A 17,892-nucleotide genomic window follows, 5' to 3' on the forward strand; every position below is an offset into this window, starting at 1 on the left:
AGCCATCAGACTGCTAAACAATGGGACTTTGTGAACATACATCACACACACACACACACACACACACACACACACACACGCACGCACACACACACACACACACACACACACACACACACACACACACACACACAGCCTCCCTCTCCCTCTCTTAGCACATTTTAGACATATTAGAAACTGTCTCTCTTTGGATGCAGCCAAGATATTTATGCATGCTATGCTATGATTCTTTCCCATATGTGTCCCATATGTCTCATAAAACCTCTTAAGTCCTTATACAAACAAACTCTAAAAACTTTGCATTTCCATCACTGTAGGGTACTGGAGAAATACAATTTACTTTATTCTCAAATTTGTGCTTAGCCATTTAAAATTTTAAATGGTTTGGCCCCTCCTCCACTATGTGACTTTGTGTACACTCACTCGGTAAGTTCTATTAGATCCTCTATACAAGATTGTACCATACCATTTCGTCGCACTGCATTTGGGCAGTCAGCTATCTCTGTAAAAGCCACAACTCAGTTGAACGCCCTACCTGATGATATGAAGAACTGTAGTTCAATCAATACATTCAAGGCCAAATTAAAAAATCTACTAAAGACCAATCAGCTGTGTGACCACTGAGTCTAAACTTTATCTATGGTCTTCCCTTTAGCGCAGGTAGTCTTGCTTTTAATATGACAGGTTTACATTATTAATTTATAATTGACATTGTGGGTGTATGTGACATGCTGTTGTGTGTAGCTTTGTATTTTGTATTTCGTATGGTGTCTTCTGTGTTCTGTGTTTTTCTTGTTGTTGTTTTTTTTGCTTTGTACTGTTTGTTGTTGTGCTGTTGTATGTTTTGATTGCTGAGGACTACGGATACGGACTACGGATTAGCTTCGGGCTAACTCCGATGCAGTACATCTTTAATGCACACTGTCCCAATCAATAAATCAAATCTACAAATCTATCATGTTGGTTGACACTGTTTTTATTCTTGTTGTCCCATTTGTATTGAACGCATCATAATAAATCCACGCCCCCTCAGCTTCCGTCACCATGGTCACCGCCCACAAAGCTACTCAGCCAGGTGACAGCTGAACCAGCGGCGGAAACAACGCTGCAGGACATAACCCACCTCAACTGAGTGCACACAGATAATTGTCAGCACCAACTTAAAGTCGAGTACACATACTAAGTTACTCTATTGTTGCGTTTAATTTCCGGTTTTACATGTACGCCATTTGAAAGTCTCTCTTCCGTGTCTCTTGTTGCAGAGTAGCCAGCTAGCAGCGCGAGGATCTCGTTAGCCTGTGACGTGACGTTACTACCAGAGCAGGACTCAACGGTTGTATTTCTGACCAGGTAACGTTTGACGTTTGACAGCCACCGTCGAGATGTCAGAACCGGCCGGGGAGGCGAAGTTAGAGGTGAAACAGGCGAGCAAAGAGGTGAAAGAGAGCGAAAACGTAGCGGAAAAATATTCAGCCATGACCGTAAGCAAGAACAGCGAGATGACCATGGGAGAGCTGTCGTCCGCCTTCAGCGCTGTGCCCACTCACAAGCCGGTGAAAAAGGTAAGACTTCAGCCAAGTCTCTGTATAACAGCTCCACGGCGGACATTCAGATGTAAAAAACAAACAAACTGTGAGGTTGTAGGTTATAACGCTAATGTCTGACAGTGTAGTTTTATCAACATATTGTAGCTTGTAACTTCATTTGTGGCTGCAGTTTGTCTCTCTCTGGCAGGTAGTGATGGGCTCAGTTATAACATGATAAACTAGAACACCTAACCTATATATGAGCTTTCCTTATAAATTAGGTAAACCTGAACTTCTGTCTGTCTCCCAGTTAATTGGTAAATGTTTGTTTTAATCATTTTTTAAGCTGAAGAAATTTTATATCTTGATTCAAACAACATTCATTGTTTTTTTTTTGGCCAAAGCGCAGCATTGGCATATTAAACTGTATTAATAGACAGTTGTGTACACATCGCATCCAGTCATGTTTCTGGTCTCCTGACGAATGTAAACTCAATATTAACCCTCCTGTTAGCTCTGGTTTTGTCTCCACTAACTCCATATTAACACCAAAGGTGAAACAGAAAATAAAGCCTGGTTTATGTCTCAAGAAACTGAGGAGTCAAGTCAATGGGGAAGCAGGAAGATTGAAATTGAGGAAAGAAGTGTACATTTTATGTGTATGCTACAAATCATGCAATGTGTGTATTTTAAAAATGGTTTAAATCACCCCACTCAAACCAAATTTTGAAGTAGTAATAAGCAGGTTTTGCAGATTGTCTTATGCTTAGAAGTATTAGACAGTAATTTGAGAGCATTAATGAAATGCCACGTAAGAAACACATTACCACAGGTTATTTTCCCTCTTCTATTCAATTGCTCTTTTTGGATTTGACAATGTCTGTCACAGAAATGGCAGGAGTTGCTTATGATATCCAAGCCAAGTGCACAATAGGCTGGTTTGTTCCACCTAACACTTAAAAAACATTAGAGCATCAAGGAACAAGGAAGAAGTGCATCTTGAATCCTCAGGGCTCAAGAATGGAAAGTATTTGCACACCTCATTGCAGTCGGAGTGGACAAATGAATACCAGTTTCAGGCAAATACACACTCTATTGTCTTTTTACATTGAGCAAACATGTAGCTCAGTTGTGACCAGGAATCTGAAAACTCTCAGCTCAAGCTTTATTATAGTTAACCAGTTTCACATCCCCATTCTCATCCTCATTCTCTTTTTGAGAGGATGTTTATATTACAGCAGTCATTAGCTTGCATTAAATGGATGCCACATAGAAAAGTATGTACGGTATGACAGTATGATTTTCTTTTGTTTGGTAGAGGAGTATAAAGTTGGAATGAAATCAGTCATGCACATCAGGTAGAAGAGTGCTTTTCATCCCTTAACACCCGGGATGCATATATTATCAACAGATATCTTCCTGTTCCAAATAATAAAGCAGAAATCAGGTCATGATAATACTGTTTACATAATTCAAATGTTATTATGTATGATGGACAGATCTAGACAGATGAGAATATTCAATAGCTCTTTCATAAAACTAGAACCCAGCAAAGCAAAGCTTTAATCTTGGATGTGATGAAAATACTAATATTTAGCTTCTCCACAGCGAACTACAGACAGCTAATGTAAATATAATTTCATTTCTGGTTACATTATGTGAGATACTGCATGGAAGTAATGGATTATGGAAAATGGGTGACAGCGACTTTTATCCCTAATGAGTATTTTGTGACTAGAAAGAGGACTTTTTGCTGGGTGCATGTTAGTGGTTTATGCTTTCAGTGATCCAGGGTCAAAGCCCAGTAGAAGACATACATTTTGAAATGATTATCTTATGTTTAGGTATTACATTGTAGTTGTTTAGTTTAAAGTTTATATCCTGTAGTTAATGTTTAGGTATGGATGGTTATGTTTAGGTGCAAGCCTACAAATGATTATACATGGGAATTAGGTTGGAAATCATGGATAAATATGGTTTCTAGTGTGATTAAGGTCAGTCATGTCTCTTTCATCAAATTAGTCACAGTAATCTCACTGAAGGGCATTTAAAAAAAAATACATTGATTAAATAACAAATACTGTAGGCAAGGAAAGATGAAGTGAAATAGTTTTAGGAAAAAGCACATTAGAAAAAATGTCTTTGTGGTTTCATTTAAACAATAGTTGCACATTCTCACAGATTCCAATACGAGTCTGGGGGCAAATGAGCTAAACGTGGCATCATTTAGACTTTAGTTAACTTCAACTTTAACTTTTTTGTCCCCAAATGGCAAAAACAGATAGTAAAAGTGTGTAAAACAATTGCTAAAACACACCACATCAGCTCATAATGTGTCATTAACTAGTCCTGGTGTCTATAAGATTCTGTTAAATTCAAAGTATTTTGTAATTCAGTGAATAAAAACAATCTTTCACACAACTCTTTAATGATCAGATGCGAAGGAAATAAAACTTCAGTATCAGTCAGTCTTTGGGACCCTGCAACCCCCACCATCTAATCCAGGGTAAAATATGTGGTGTCTTGTCACCTTAATCTCAAGAAAACAGCTTCACATTGTTCTTTGTTGCTATGTTATTTTCACTGGCATGTGGAGGGTTTTCAGTACCAGGCTTAAACCTAGAAACCAGAGACCGACCGGATCAGAGTGAAGAGCCTGACTCTCATTCAAACATGAAGTGTATGAGGCGGGGTGACGGGAATGGCATCTCAATCACGCTCGGATGATAGTCTGTAAGCTGATTTATTAAACTGTAATCCAATCTCCTCATGATCTGATTTGAGTTTAAATCTTACACACTTATTTTTTTGGCTGAGACAAAAGCAACTTTGTTCCTAACTTGCTTGGCAGGTAAAGAAAACGAAACATTACAGAAACTGCTGAGGTTTTCAGATCTTTCCGTTCACTTCTTCATACCTGCACTCAATAGTTGGCACAAGAGAACATAGTGTTACAGCTCCAAGACGATTTTTCCCACTATCTCAGGTCGCTTTGATGCATGCAAAATCCATGTCAACAAAAAAAATTCTGGTTTTACTGGTTGTGTAAAAAGTTAGCTGACCAGGCATAAAGCGAAGCTCACACAACAAAAAACCAACTCCTTCGTCTTACAGACACACATGCACATATGTGTGGACACGCACCATATTCATGTATATCTAAATATGGATGCATCACTCATTGATATGCAGAAAAATGACATCAGAGATAAAACTGCAGTAAAGTGAAATTATTGCTCAAAACTGGCAGCAGTGGATATTTGACCAGAGGCAACATAGCAAAGCAATGGTAGCACTCACAGAGAGAAAGTCAGTCTAATAGTTGTGTAAGTTAATAGTTACATTTCACATTTCATGGGTTATTATTATTTTTAGTTCTCAATTAAATAAAATTTGTTAGACACAACTTTAGAAACTTATTGAAAATACTGATTTTAAGCTGGAGAGCTTTGTGTGTATTTAATAAGTTATTCTGGACTCACTTTTCTGCCTTGATTGTCCATCAGAGGCTCAAATTTTGTGACTGTGTCTGTGTGGAGGGTTTTCGATAGCAACAAGGCTACGGTGAAGTTTGGGGATGTTCACAATCATGTTGCAACCATGAGTCACATGGATGGAAAACCAGAATTTTTTTTAGACAGCTTAACTTTAGAACATCCATCTTGATGGCGCAATATCGGTTGTGCTGCAGTCAGACGTCTATTTTCAGCAGCACAACAAAATGAGTTTACTAGTTTGAGTAGGATTATCATTTTGTTTTTAGTATGAACTTCATTTTTCTTCATTCCACTCCATTCAAATCCTGTCAAAGCTAAATCTATATAAACAAGATCTCAGCAAGACAAAAATAAAAATGGTCCAACTCCCATTTTTGCCAAAGGGCTTGAAGTGTGCTCTACTCAGTACACATAGTAGTGTAATTGCTTATAGTGTAGCTTTACATTTTATGGCTGAAGTTGTTATGCGTTTGAAATCGCTTCAGTTCAAACCTTCTATAGAAGCACTGGGTGTTTCCAGAAAGCAGGTTTAGTGAAAACTCTGAGTTTGTTAACCCTGACATGAGGGGAACTCTGGGTTTTCAGTTCCAGAAAGAGAGCTAACTTAAACTCAGGGTCAGTTACCATGGTAACCGACTCTGTGAACCTTTTCTTCAGCCAGCCAACCCTGAGTTTCTCTCCGTCTCCTCCCTCTTTCAGAGCCAGACAGAGGCTCATTTCCTCATTCATTCAGTCTGTATCAAAGCTTATATTGAAGCACATTAATTAGCGGTGGTTTACTGTCTGTCAGAATCAAAATCCTGGTTGGATATTAATTTAGTTAATCAATGACTTTATAAAGTTACCGCTTTTATGTGCATCAGTCATTTCTTTGAACAGCAGGTTTTGCCCTGACATTTAAATATTACACAGCGTGAATTCACTCTCAGAATAAATGTCCTTCTGTTATAACACTGTGACTCTCTGCACACACAACACAGCTGTCAGTTTTTTAGAGCAGCTCCTACACTGAAATGTTTATTGCATATAATGTGTAATCTCAGTTCAAATCTGAAAAATCGGTATGAAGCTTCAGACATGAAGGATCAGTGAATAATTATCTCTGTCACTCATGATGTGATTGGTCGCACTGAGGTTACATCATTCCTATAATGTTGGAGATTATATGTTAATATTTCTGAGTGAGCAGGATCGAGCAGCATCACCACATGCTGTTTCATTTAAAATCTACTATTTTAACTTCAACGTCCTTTTCAAGAGCAAATCACCAAACACATTATTACTGGATCAGGCTGTGAGCTCACAGTCATGTTTCTATTTCTATGATCTATATTTTTTAAATCTTTAACTATATTTTTCATCTTCAGTTGCTTCCTCCTGTGTTTTGTCCCCCATTAAATTAAAGCGGAACACATATATTTATAATGTAATGTAGCTACATCCTGATACACAGTCAGATTCCACTTTATCATCATTAAGGAAATGTAAGTCTGGTAAATGATGAATTAATGTACAACACTGAATAAAACTTTGTCTGAACTTATTGACACTTTTCCTGCTCTGACTCAGGCTCTTTTTTTTTGCAAAGATAAATGTGCACTGTCCACATACACATGCATGAATATCTCTAATATCTCTTTTATTTACCTGTTGCCATGGTGACTCTTAGTATCAGAGCTCCATTGATGATGACTTTTTTCATTCATCAACTATGCGCTTAACTCAGAGTGAACATACTCTGAGTTGATTGAACTGACTCTGATCAGCTGTTTGGGAACTGAAAACTCTGAGTTTCCCATCTCGGGTTCATCAGCTCAGAGTTCAGGGTTGGACTGGAGTTTGTTGAACTTGCTTTCTGGAATAGACCCCAGAACTTACAGTGTGTAATATGACTTTTGTTTTTGTTTCAGCAAATCCAGTTTGTGGAGGACAAGCAGGAGTTCAGCAGGTTCCCCACCAAGGCAGGCCGTCGCTCCCTGTCCCGCTCCATCTCTCAGTCGTCCACAGACAGCTACAGCTCCGGTGAGAAGGAGTGACTAACAGCCAGATAAATATGTGCACCAGCGTCTATAGAAATTTCTTCTAGTTGTACAAGAAATATATTTTAATTTGTATTTGCCAATCTCTCATCTAGTCCTCATCCCAATTTAGTCCCCTAAAAAAGATTTACAAGTCTTGAACAGAATGAACACTGATGAACATTTGTCCAAACGCTCATTCAGGCTTTCATTTTCTGTTTAATCCCTACGACTTGCATCTTTAATTGGATGAGTTCTTTCAAAACCTGTGTTTTCTTTACAGCTGCATCCTACACGGATAGCTCTGATGATGAGACATCACCACGGGACAAAACACAGGTCAACTCCAAGGGCAGCAGTGACTTCTGTGTCAAGAACATCAAGCAAGCTGAGTTTGGGAGACGTGAGATTGAGATAGCAGAACAAGGTAAGACTCAGAGGGGTCAGTCACCTCATTTTACTTGAATGGTGTCTAATTAATTACACGGCCGTCATCAGGCTTTGTTACATTTGAACCAAATATTTATTTAACACAGACTTGTACTGACTGCTTTGTGATCAATGAGTCATGACCAACAAATTCTAAGGCACACTGCTTTGCAAAAATTAAAAAGCTTTCAATAAATGGGCTTAGCGCCTACATGTTTCAACTCACAGTCTTCTTCAGAGCATTTAAAAACAAGTGACAGCTCACAGATTTTTTTGGCGGGGTGTCATGATATGTCCTTGGATCCAAAGAGCACTTGTTTTTTGACAACCGCATTCGTGAAGTAGCACTTCTCAGCCAATCTACAGGCATCTATAGATGAATTTAACATGTTTCCCCTGATGCTTTGGGTCAGTCAGCAAGAAGACTCAACTGCACATAACGTACACTAGATTTATAGATAAATCGGAGAAGGAGGGGAAATCAGACAGTAAGGGAGAGAGGGAGATGATGATGATGATGACTTTGATGATGACTACAGTGTTGTTTGTGAATTGCTTACTGCCTTTCTTGCCAGTATCCCTCCAGATTTTGCTGATCTGACAGATATCCTTTGACCTAGTTAAAGCACAAAACCAGAGCACAAATGACACCATACTACCACACTATTTAGAAGACTTTTTTTTTAAAACAAAGCTGTTCTAAAGAAAAGCAAAATACATTAGTGTTTTCACAAAGAGTGGTTTTATCCAGCTATATTTTAGAAAAGGGGGACTGGGTATGTAAAGAATTGGTCATCTTCTTTTATTTTTTGCATCACCTGCATTGCTCTCCTTCCCACTCACCTTTTAATGTTCTGTTGTTTTCAGATATGTCAGCGCTGATCTCACTCAGGAAGAGAGCACAGAGTGAGAAACCATTGGCAGGTGCCAAAATTGTGGGCTGCACTCACATCACTGCACAGACTGCAGTAAGATAACTCTCTGACATTGTGCATCAACGCCCAAGGCTGCAGTGTGATAGTGCCTATTAATCAGGATTTGATTTTAGGTCTATTTTAATCACAGTTTCTGCACTACATACACTCAAGACAATTGAGCTTTCTTGTAACTTTAAACCAAATCTGAAATAATTTAAGTACTCTAGAGTTGTTTGTTTGTTTGAGTTGTTTCATAAAATACACAATAAGCTGTGTCCTTAAACAGCTCGTAGCACTGACTCAAATAATAGTGTGACGGGTATAAAACAGACCTGGTTCATTGAACCTTCTGTTTTATTGAATCATAAAATAGACATAAAATGATTGATGTGCAGTCTACTTTTTACCTGTGAATAGCTTTGTCTTATTTGACCATTTTCTTGTTTGCCTCTTGCTTTCATCTGTGTTTTCAGGTGCTGATTGAGACTCTGGTGGCTCTCGGGGCTCAGTGCCGCTGGACTGCATGTAACATATACTCTACACAGAACGAGGTGGCTGCTGCCCTGTCAGAGTTAGGTAAGCAGCAGAGAACGTTAAGGTTTGGAGATCAAACACTGTGACTCACTTTACCTGCGATTCCATAAAGGCTGTTGATTAAATACAAGGAATTGTTGTGAGATTGAAGACAGGTTCGTTACATTGTTTTTGCCGCCTTATTAACACTGAGATGTAAAAATCATAAATATTCCTTGGACCTGATGATATGTTTGTGTCAGACTGTATGATTAGCATAAGGTGTTTTCTTATGAGCAGAGATGTGCTTTTTCATCTGAATTTTTTATCATGTGTGTTTTAGAACCAGGGATACTGATGAGAAATCTTGAAAAAACACTAAATCAGCCCTGCAGTGTTAACGGGAACATCTAAGATTTGACCTTTTTAGTGAAGAAACAGCACTACTTGAGACATTTATCTGTGGTTGCTATGTTATGGTTTAAGTATGTACTATATTTCTACAGTAGGCCTTTCATGATCTGACAAGCTGATGGGGTAAATACAGATTTAGGAGTCACAGAGTGGAGATAATACATCACTGGGAGGTTGGGGGGGGTTTGTCTGCTGTTCAGTGAGTTACTGCTGTAGTGCATAGTCTACTATTATGTTGAGCTGCTTTAAGAAAACATTTTCATTAAACTAGAGGTCACATGGAAAGTGCAAATGTCACTTAAACAGACACGATATTAATACAGTGCTTAGAATTCTTAGTCAGAACAATTTATTGTCCCAGTGCAAATAAATTTACCCTCATTCACTGTCTTAGAAAGCGTTTCTTTAATGGCATCATATAGACTCTGATATTGTCTCTCCAGTCTCTGTTTTTGGAGATTAGAGGTCATGTTTATCTATGTAGACTGATTGAACAAGATGACATTCCTGAAAATATTACCCATGTGTTATATTTCAGGTGTGGCCGTGTTTGCCTGGAAGGGGGAATCTGAGGATGATTTCTGGTGGTGTATTGACCGCTGTGTCAACACTGAGGGTTGGCAGCCTAACATGGTATGTTAAAAAGTTGATCTTTCTACCTTAGTGAGGGGTAGTTCACTCTGGAGTCCCTTGTTTCTGTAGCCATAGACTGTGATATGTGGATGATATAGATAAAGCACTCCTGAAAACACCAGAAAAGCAGTATTCAACTTATTTCAATTAAATTTACACATAAATATTTGTCATGTAATACATTTCTTTTACACTCATGTTCATTAACAAATATCACAATATTTTCTTTACTTTTACATGTTAGATCCTCGATGATGGAGGAGACTTGACACACTGGATGTACAAGAAATACCCTAATGTATTCAAGAAGATCAGGGGCATTGTAGAGGAGAGTGTCACCGGGGTTCACAGGTGGTTTACTGTTTCATAGATGTGCACTTCCTGTAAATTATGTAGTCGTGCACCCACAGCAAGACACCTTGACAGGAAGTGAAAAGTTTCTTCCTTCTCTCTCTAGGTTGTATCAGCTTTCTAAAGCTGGAAAACTATGTGTGCCAGCTATGAATGTAAATGACTCTGTGACAAAGCAGAAGTTTGACAACCTGTACTGCTGCAGAGAGTCGATCTTGGACGGGTGAGTAAGTTTGAGTTTGAGGTATTTGATAATTGGAAGGCTGAACAACTACAAGTCCAACTCATGTTAAAACACTCGTACAGATTGTTTATTGGACAGCTCTAAAGTGTTAACCTATGAAGAAATACAGAACAAGATCTAACAAAGGCCCTTGCTCGTATCGTGTCATAAATCTGTTTGAGTTTAATACACTCTAAAACTGTTGAGATCAGAGTTAAATTCATGTAATGCCTGCCTACTCCCTCCAACTGGAAAACATTGGCTCAGCTCTGAGCTTGGCTTGGCTGCTCAAATTCTGTCAGTCAGACATGAACTTGTCAGCACATTCAGTTATTCAAGTCATTTGACTGCAGTTACTATTATGTAATTGCAGCAGTATTATTGATTAGTGAGCATGCAGTAGGCACCTGATGCATTAAGACCAAAGCCAAATATAACCTCATTAGCTTTTAAAAATAGCTTGTATTACTCTTCTACTGTGTATATGCAAACTGTCTGGACTCTGATCAACATTCAGCTACACAGCCTGAGAACAAGAATTACCCTGCTGTTAATTATCACCAAGACAGCATATGAACAGCTTAGTACTCAGCAACAATGTCTGCACAGCTCTGTGTCGGGTCAATGCTTTTACAACCCCCTCCCACCCTAAATTTATTGCTGTTCCGACTGAGTAATTATCTGCAAAGGTACATGGTTGTCTTGTAGCAGGTGTTCCATTATGAATCACAACACTTTAGGTATTGCACTGGAATATTTATTGAAACCGATAAGCTGCGCCAACAAAACATTTCACTGTTTGTCAGATTTTGGAGTCACACAGATACAGTTTTTCACTTCCACTAAATGTGCTAATTTTATGTCTCAAACCTCTCTAGCTTGAAGCGAACCACAGATGTCATGTTTGGAGGCAAACAGGTGGTTGTATGTGGGTACGGTGAGGTGAGATACTTCATTTAACATTAACATCCGACATTTAATATTTTTCTTAAGCATATAGCTGTGAAAATATTAATGATGATACATTGCAATGCTGAATGATTATATAATAACAACATGAATATTTTAGTAAGGTAAAGGTAATCAGCATGTTTAACTCTGCTAGTCATACAGTGTATTATGTTGTCTCTGCAGGTTGGAAAAGGTTGTTGTGCAGCTCTGAAAGCTCTGGGAGCCATCGTTTATGTTACAGAGATTGATCCCATTTGTGCCCTGCAGGCCTGGTGAGGAAAACGAGAACTGGGATGATCTCCATGCTGAATATGTTAAATGTTACAACTATATGAACAGGAAAAAAAAGCATCACAGATATCATATTTGTACAGTTGCTCAAGCTTGCCTTAAAACCTGTTTTGTTATTTATTCAACAAAATATTATTAGATAGCTTGAACTTAACCACTCTGCAGCAACACAACAGGGAGCCCTGCCCTTCAGCTGAATTGAGTTGCTTGTCAATAAATGATACATACTTTCCTGTTTGTCATTGTCCTGACGAGGCTGAATGCTGAACCGCTTCTTCCTCTTTTGTGTGAACAGCATGGACGGATTCAGGGTGGTGAAGCTAAATGAGGTCATCCGCCAGGTGGATGTCATCATCACATGCACTGGTAACTCCACATGAAGACATGATAGTGGAACTACTCAAAGGGATGCACTGATAAGGGATTAAATATTTTATAGCTGTCCTGGGGGCTTTTTGCTTATTACATCTTGTGCGGATGCAGATTATGTTTGCTGATGGAGGACGATTGTGTCTTTCTGTAGGGAACAAGAATGTGGTGTGCAGAGACCAGCTGGACCGAATGAAAAATGGCTCTATTGTCTGCAACATGGGTCACTCTAATACGGAGATTGATGTGGTAAACTACTTTTTATGATGAGAGAGTTCAAAGTTATATTTGTCCTACAGGCTGAGTTAAAGTTTATTTGAGATGCCTCAGTTCTAATCACTGTGCGATGACTTTAGCGGCAGGTCAATCACAATCCGTTGAACAATCACAAAGAAAGTGTGGATGACTGAAATTCTCATCTCTTCCAGGCAAGTCTTCGGACCCCTGAGCTGACCTGGGAGAGAGTGCGCTCTCAGGTGGATCACGTCATTTGGCCTGATGGCAAGAGAGTTATCCTTCTGGCTGAGGTAACTGGCTACATCTGTACGCCTTGTAATAAATACAGATGACATGCATATAATCTCAGCTCATAACTTATTATGTTGATATGAAAGGTTTTATTATGTTGGAACAGTATATGTGCTTTCTTTCTTTGTTTTGATAGTGTTGTTTGCTTCCATAGGGACGTCTCCTGAACCTCAGCTGCTCCACTGTTCCTACCTTTGTCCTGTCCATTACAGCCACCACTCAGGTACCATGTTGATACCACCAAACAGCCTGCAATAAGCTGTGCAGCAGCTAATTATGCGCAGTAGAAAGTGCTGCAGTCCACTGCGGATAGCAGAGTTCACCATGTACTTTTCCATTTGCTCTAATTATTTGGCCATCCTGGCAGATAAGCGCATGCTCTGACCTGGAAATGTCATCAGTAATAATAAAACACCGGAAAGACACAGAAGATAGTTGAGCTTGTTTCAGTTATATAAAATAGGATCCTGCCAGTGGAGGAAATAATTGTATGTTGCTTCTCTTCATACATGTGTTGTTATTGCTCTGTAATCAGTTCATAGGTACGTTTATTGTTCTTCATGCGATCATAAAGTGCAGCAATTTACAACTGAATTATTGATCCATGTTTTTTAGGCCCTGGCCCTTATAGAGCTGTACAATGCTCCTGAGGGACGATACAAGCAGGATGTTTACCTGCTTCCCAAGAAGATGGGTGAGGATATATGAATACTTTACATGACCCATTGTATTTAAAGTATTCATAGATTACAAGCAGCTTTCTCATGGCAGGGTTGTAGCACTGGAGTGCATCAACTGATTTCTTTCTCAGTCTGTCTTGCATGTGCATTTTGAGATTACAAGTACAATGTAATTTGAAAATCTCTTCCTCTGAACTTCCTCTGGACTTACTTCTGCCCTCTGGTGTTACTAATTCTGTAACTGATGATCTAAGTCAGACTTCAACTGTTTAGTACAGCTTCAACTAGCAGACACAAGTATTTTCTTTCTCTATTGAACCTCCTCTCTATGTTTTGTCTCTTTTTTACTAAAATATATCTATATTTCAGATGAATATGTTGCCAGTCTGCATCTGGCTACTTTTGATGCCCACCTGACAGAACTCAGCGATGAGCAGGCAAAATACCTGGGCCTAAACAAGAACGGTCCTTTTAAACCCAACTACTACAGGTACAAGTCTAGAAATCATGAATGCAAACTTTTGTACGTAGAATTGTGCTGCAAAGTATGCAACCATTAGCAATTTCTTATCAATCAAATCAAAATCAAAATTAATTTATGGCTTTCTTGTTGAATAATATTAATAATTAATCATCATCAATCATATCTTATCTTAATAGCGCTTATTTTATCAGACCAACACACATAAAATCTGAACAATCTGACGTAGAGGAAAGCAACTAAATCCACATATTTAAGTAGCTGTAACTACTGACTCTTCAATGTTTTGTAATTGATAAATAGCTCACACACAGAAAAACACACTTATAAGATAAAAATAGCTATTATTGTTAACATTTTTCTGTTATGGCTTTCCCAACTCAATCTGCTTCTCTGTGCACAGGTATTAGTCTGCAAGGAGCCACACCTCAGCACACCTAAATGTGGACAGTACTCGACATTACCTATCCCTGAGACAAAAGAAAGGTTTATGTATATATTGTATTTTCTACTCTTCACAGGATGCACAGCTTATATTTGGTTGTACACTTATGCACTTATATCTGCTGTCTTCTGAGATTTTTACTTTCTGGTGCATCTATTTCCACACCTGCTGGCTCTTAGGTTGTTTTAGAGTTCAGATAGATACTGAGTAATGTTTCATAATATTGTGCCAAATAACTGTGAGAGGGAAGAGGTTACAGTTGTCAAAAGTTAATGGTTGTGAAATCAGTTAAACCTGCATTAAGAGATATTTTGATATAAACATTGTATCAAGCGTTATGTGTAATGTTAAAGGGTCACGTGTAATGCAGAACCCTCAAAACTCTGAAGCTCACTGAGCTTTTTAGCCTCTTTTAGCTCATTGTTTATATACAACTGTTGACAGCCATTGACAGCCACGTCTAGCCTAGAATAAAACCATCATGGAGCTGATGTAAACCACTGGTTGGTGAAGAAGTCAAGCTGCATGTTTTTCCTTGGAGTAGGTGGACCAAACCAGAGCTAAAAGTCCAGGGAACATTGAACTTAAATTTGTCAGGTGGCCAGAAATATGACTCTTAATTAGATGTTGCTGTGTGTCTGCTGGACGTGTAAGTAGGCAATCGTTTGCTTACAAAAGAGCCATAACATCTTGATAAGCTGACTGTAAATCAATGCTGTGTTTCTATGAGTTTGTTTTTCTGCCCCTCAGTGGCCAAAAAATCACTTGGTGCAGCTTTAAGGTTTTCTTTCTGTTTCGATGTGGCAGCACTCACTCAATACATTCCATCCACTAGATACAGACAACATGTCCTGACCTCTGTAGTATCATTCACATTTCTGCTAACTTTCAGCTGATCAGGGCAAAAAAAGGAGCTTCAATGCTTTCTGATCATAGCTAACATGAGAAGAGAGCTTGGCATTTATTTTCTTGAAACAATGTGTCCATTTATGAGGTTACGATGTCCGGTAAGAATAGTATCTGCACCTCAGGGCATTCAAATAACTCATTCAAATCATTTGTAAATATATTTTTCAGCTCTGCAAAGTCTGACCAGAGTGTCCATGTCTTTCTCCTGAGATTACCGTTTTATCTGTCTAGAGTAAACTGACCACTGCAGCTATGTATATTCTGTTTATAGCATACGCCAGTCACATGCTACTATATTTCATACAGTATGTTTATACTGTATACGCAACAGCCTCCAATGAGCCAATTTCATAAATGTATTTTCAAAGAGTTAATTGTTAGATTGGTCTCAGGACTCATCTTTTTAATAACAGAATAATAACTTAATAACAGAAATGTAAACTCATATCCCCAAATGCTCTAGACCTAGACATGGATAAGTTCTGTTGTCAGCACATTTGACAGGACAGTTGTGTTCGTGTTACCTGTTGTGTTACCTTCTGCTTTTGCACCATTATTCTAGCTATTCTAATCATCGTGTTTCCTGACAACTTTATTGTAGCTACTTAATCACTGTTTTGTGAGGCTTGTTAAATGCACAAATTTATTACGCCACATTTACTTCTCTTTATGTCACCTCAATATTATTTTGAATTAAGGGCCATATTGAATGACTTAGTTGAGTGATTGTGAGACTTTTTTTTTTTTTTAAATTCAAACTAGATGGTGTGCAGTAAGTTGTGTCTTGCTGAATTCAAAGCTCCTCAACACATTTTTAACATACTGTATTACCCTCCTGGTGGTCTGCGGGCTGACCTTACTCCACACAGTTGACGGTATCGCCGTCCCCGCTACCACCTTGATATGTTAAGACGTTGCTCCACATGTATTCACATGGTATCCAGCAACATCACCTTTCACAAAACTTAACTTTCATCCCCAGAGTTACAGGTGATTTCTGTATTTAATTTTGTGGAGTATTTTCAGTTTTGTTTGAACATGTTGGTCTTCTGTCACATACTCGTGCTGTTTTATTGAATAGTAGCCTTCAGTGGGCGACTATGATGTGCTTTCATCTTTGCACTTGCAGCTTTAAAGGGCATTAGAGCCAAGGGTATTTGAGTGAGGACATTGGCAGCAAGATGAGCGCTGTAACCATGGTTACAGGTCAGTCGACAGTGCCTTGTGACTCACTTAGTAATTTATATTCACACGTACAACTGGGTTTTTTTTCTCAAAGTGTGGTAATGCCCAACATGGTTGTTATTCTGCAATATACAGTGATAGCTATGCAGCAACGCACTCAGTTTTCTTCTTCTGTCAAAGTATTTGACCTCTGCAATGGTGGAGAGTTGTGAAATCAGTGTTTTGCATTATTCAAATATACATTACTGTAATATGACTAACAGTTTTAGACATTAGTAAGCAACATTTTATATTCTGTTGTACTTATTTACTTTTTACATTGATTCTAATGTATTTTTTCGTCCAAGTTTTTTTCTTTTCTTGTAATCATGCATCAAAATTACTCACAGTGATCTTTTCATAATGGCACCTGAAAATGCCTTTCATAATGGATTCCATTTGCTTTAACTAACAATAACGAACATTTTACCCTTGTTTTAACTCTATCGTAGAGACAAATGAATGTGTTATTACTGGAGCAAACAGCTTGACTCTTGTCAAATTCAAATATTATACCACTGTGATTTGACAGTTGTACACTGTTGCTGGTTTGAAGTTTTTTTCATGTGGGGACAAAGTTCTGTAAATTATGTTTTAGCTATAAAGTAGGCCTATATTTTCAACACTGTAACTGTAGTTTAGTTTGAAGAACACAATTACAGCAGTATACACCCTGTTAAAGTTATGTGCACTCTTCCCTTTAATAAACTGCTCTTTCAATTTGAAAATGGCTCTGATACATCATTCATCAAGTGTATAGCTTCCGTGTCACAAGTATAGATCAAGATACAGTCATAAGTTACTATTCTGGGAACATGGGCAACTGCCTCAAAGTCCCAGACCCCCAAGGGACCCCCAAGATTCACATTTGACAATTGATTTGTCTATATTTGACTAATTGTAACATTGTTTGGGAATATTGGGATTATTCACTATTAAAGTATAAACATAAACGTACACGATGAGGTCCCGTTTTATTACCTGATACTGATGCCCTGTATTGAAGAGGGTCAAAATCGACTATATAATTGAGCTTACATGGTGCATATTCCTAAATTAATTTGTGTTTACTTAATTATCACACAATAAACTAAGGTTCATGTAAAAGTGCAGGAATAATGTACACAATGAGCAGAGAAGGGGAGGAATTGGGGTTTAAAGGACGGGTTCACAACGGCTGATTTTTCAAGTCTTTCTTAAAACAACAGTCAGGTGCCCAAATGAACAAAGAGAGTTTTCTTGTTGTAATCATTCCTCCTGTTCATACTGACCATCAGAAGATCCCTTCATAATGCAAATTTCAATGTAAGTGAAGGGGGCCAAAATCCACAGTCCTCCTACTGTGCAAAGATTTATTGAAAAGTTTATCTGAAGCTAATATGAAGATTTAGTCAAATCTTTAATGTCAAAGTTAATCTTTTTGTTACTATATTTCCATCACAGCTCAACAGGGAAACACTGTCCGAGGAAACACAAAGAGGGAATTTGATGTG

The 17,892-nt window shown here is 38.3% G+C and overlaps 2 protein-coding genes across 2 annotated transcripts in view; both read left to right on the forward strand.

Annotated features, from left to right (window-relative positions):
* The window catches only part of cse1l (CSE1 chromosome segregation 1-like (yeast)), a 287,251-nt gene that overhangs the window by 82,236 nt on the left and 187,123 nt on the right, over nucleotides 1-17,892 (forward strand). The window lies entirely within an intron of this gene.
* LOC122980176 (S-adenosylhomocysteine hydrolase-like protein 1) lies at nucleotides 1,039-17,127 on the forward strand. Its single transcript, XM_044347943.1, has 18 exons — nucleotides 1,039-1,148; nucleotides 1,263-1,562; nucleotides 6,934-7,045; nucleotides 7,325-7,468; nucleotides 8,338-8,438; nucleotides 8,861-8,963; nucleotides 9,853-9,947; nucleotides 10,192-10,298; nucleotides 10,405-10,521; nucleotides 11,400-11,463; nucleotides 11,656-11,744; nucleotides 12,059-12,129; nucleotides 12,287-12,381; nucleotides 12,561-12,659; nucleotides 12,815-12,883; nucleotides 13,276-13,354; nucleotides 13,710-13,830; nucleotides 14,225-17,127. Exons 2-18 carry the CDS (start codon nucleotides 1,383-1,385, stop codon nucleotides 14,229-14,231), a joined length of 1,653 nt encoding a protein of 550 aa, XP_044203878.1. The 5' UTR covers nucleotides 1,039-1,148; nucleotides 1,263-1,382; the 3' UTR covers nucleotides 14,232-17,127.

This window comes from Thunnus albacares, chromosome 4 (genome assembly GCF_914725855.1).
Source record: "Thunnus albacares chromosome 4, fThuAlb1.1, whole genome shotgun sequence".
Classification (NCBI taxonomy): domain Eukaryota; kingdom Metazoa; phylum Chordata; class Actinopteri; order Scombriformes; family Scombridae; genus Thunnus; species Thunnus albacares.

What these genes read in the sequence shown, in the direction of transcription:
- LOC122980176 (XM_044347943.1), top strand. Translation starts at nt 1,383, where the DNA reads ATGTCAGAACCGGCCGGGGAGGCGAAGTTAGAGGTGAAACAGGCGAGC. An exon ending in CTCACAAGCCGGTGAAAAAG is followed by an intron (nt 1,563 to 6,933) that starts GTAAGACTTCAG and finishes TTTTTGTTTCAG; the next exon opens with CAAATCCAGTTTGTGGAGGA. An exon ending in CTAATACGGAGATTGATGTG is followed by an intron (nt 12,382 to 12,560) that starts GTAAACTACTTT and finishes CATCTCTTCCAG; the next exon opens with GCAAGTCTTCGGACCCCTGA.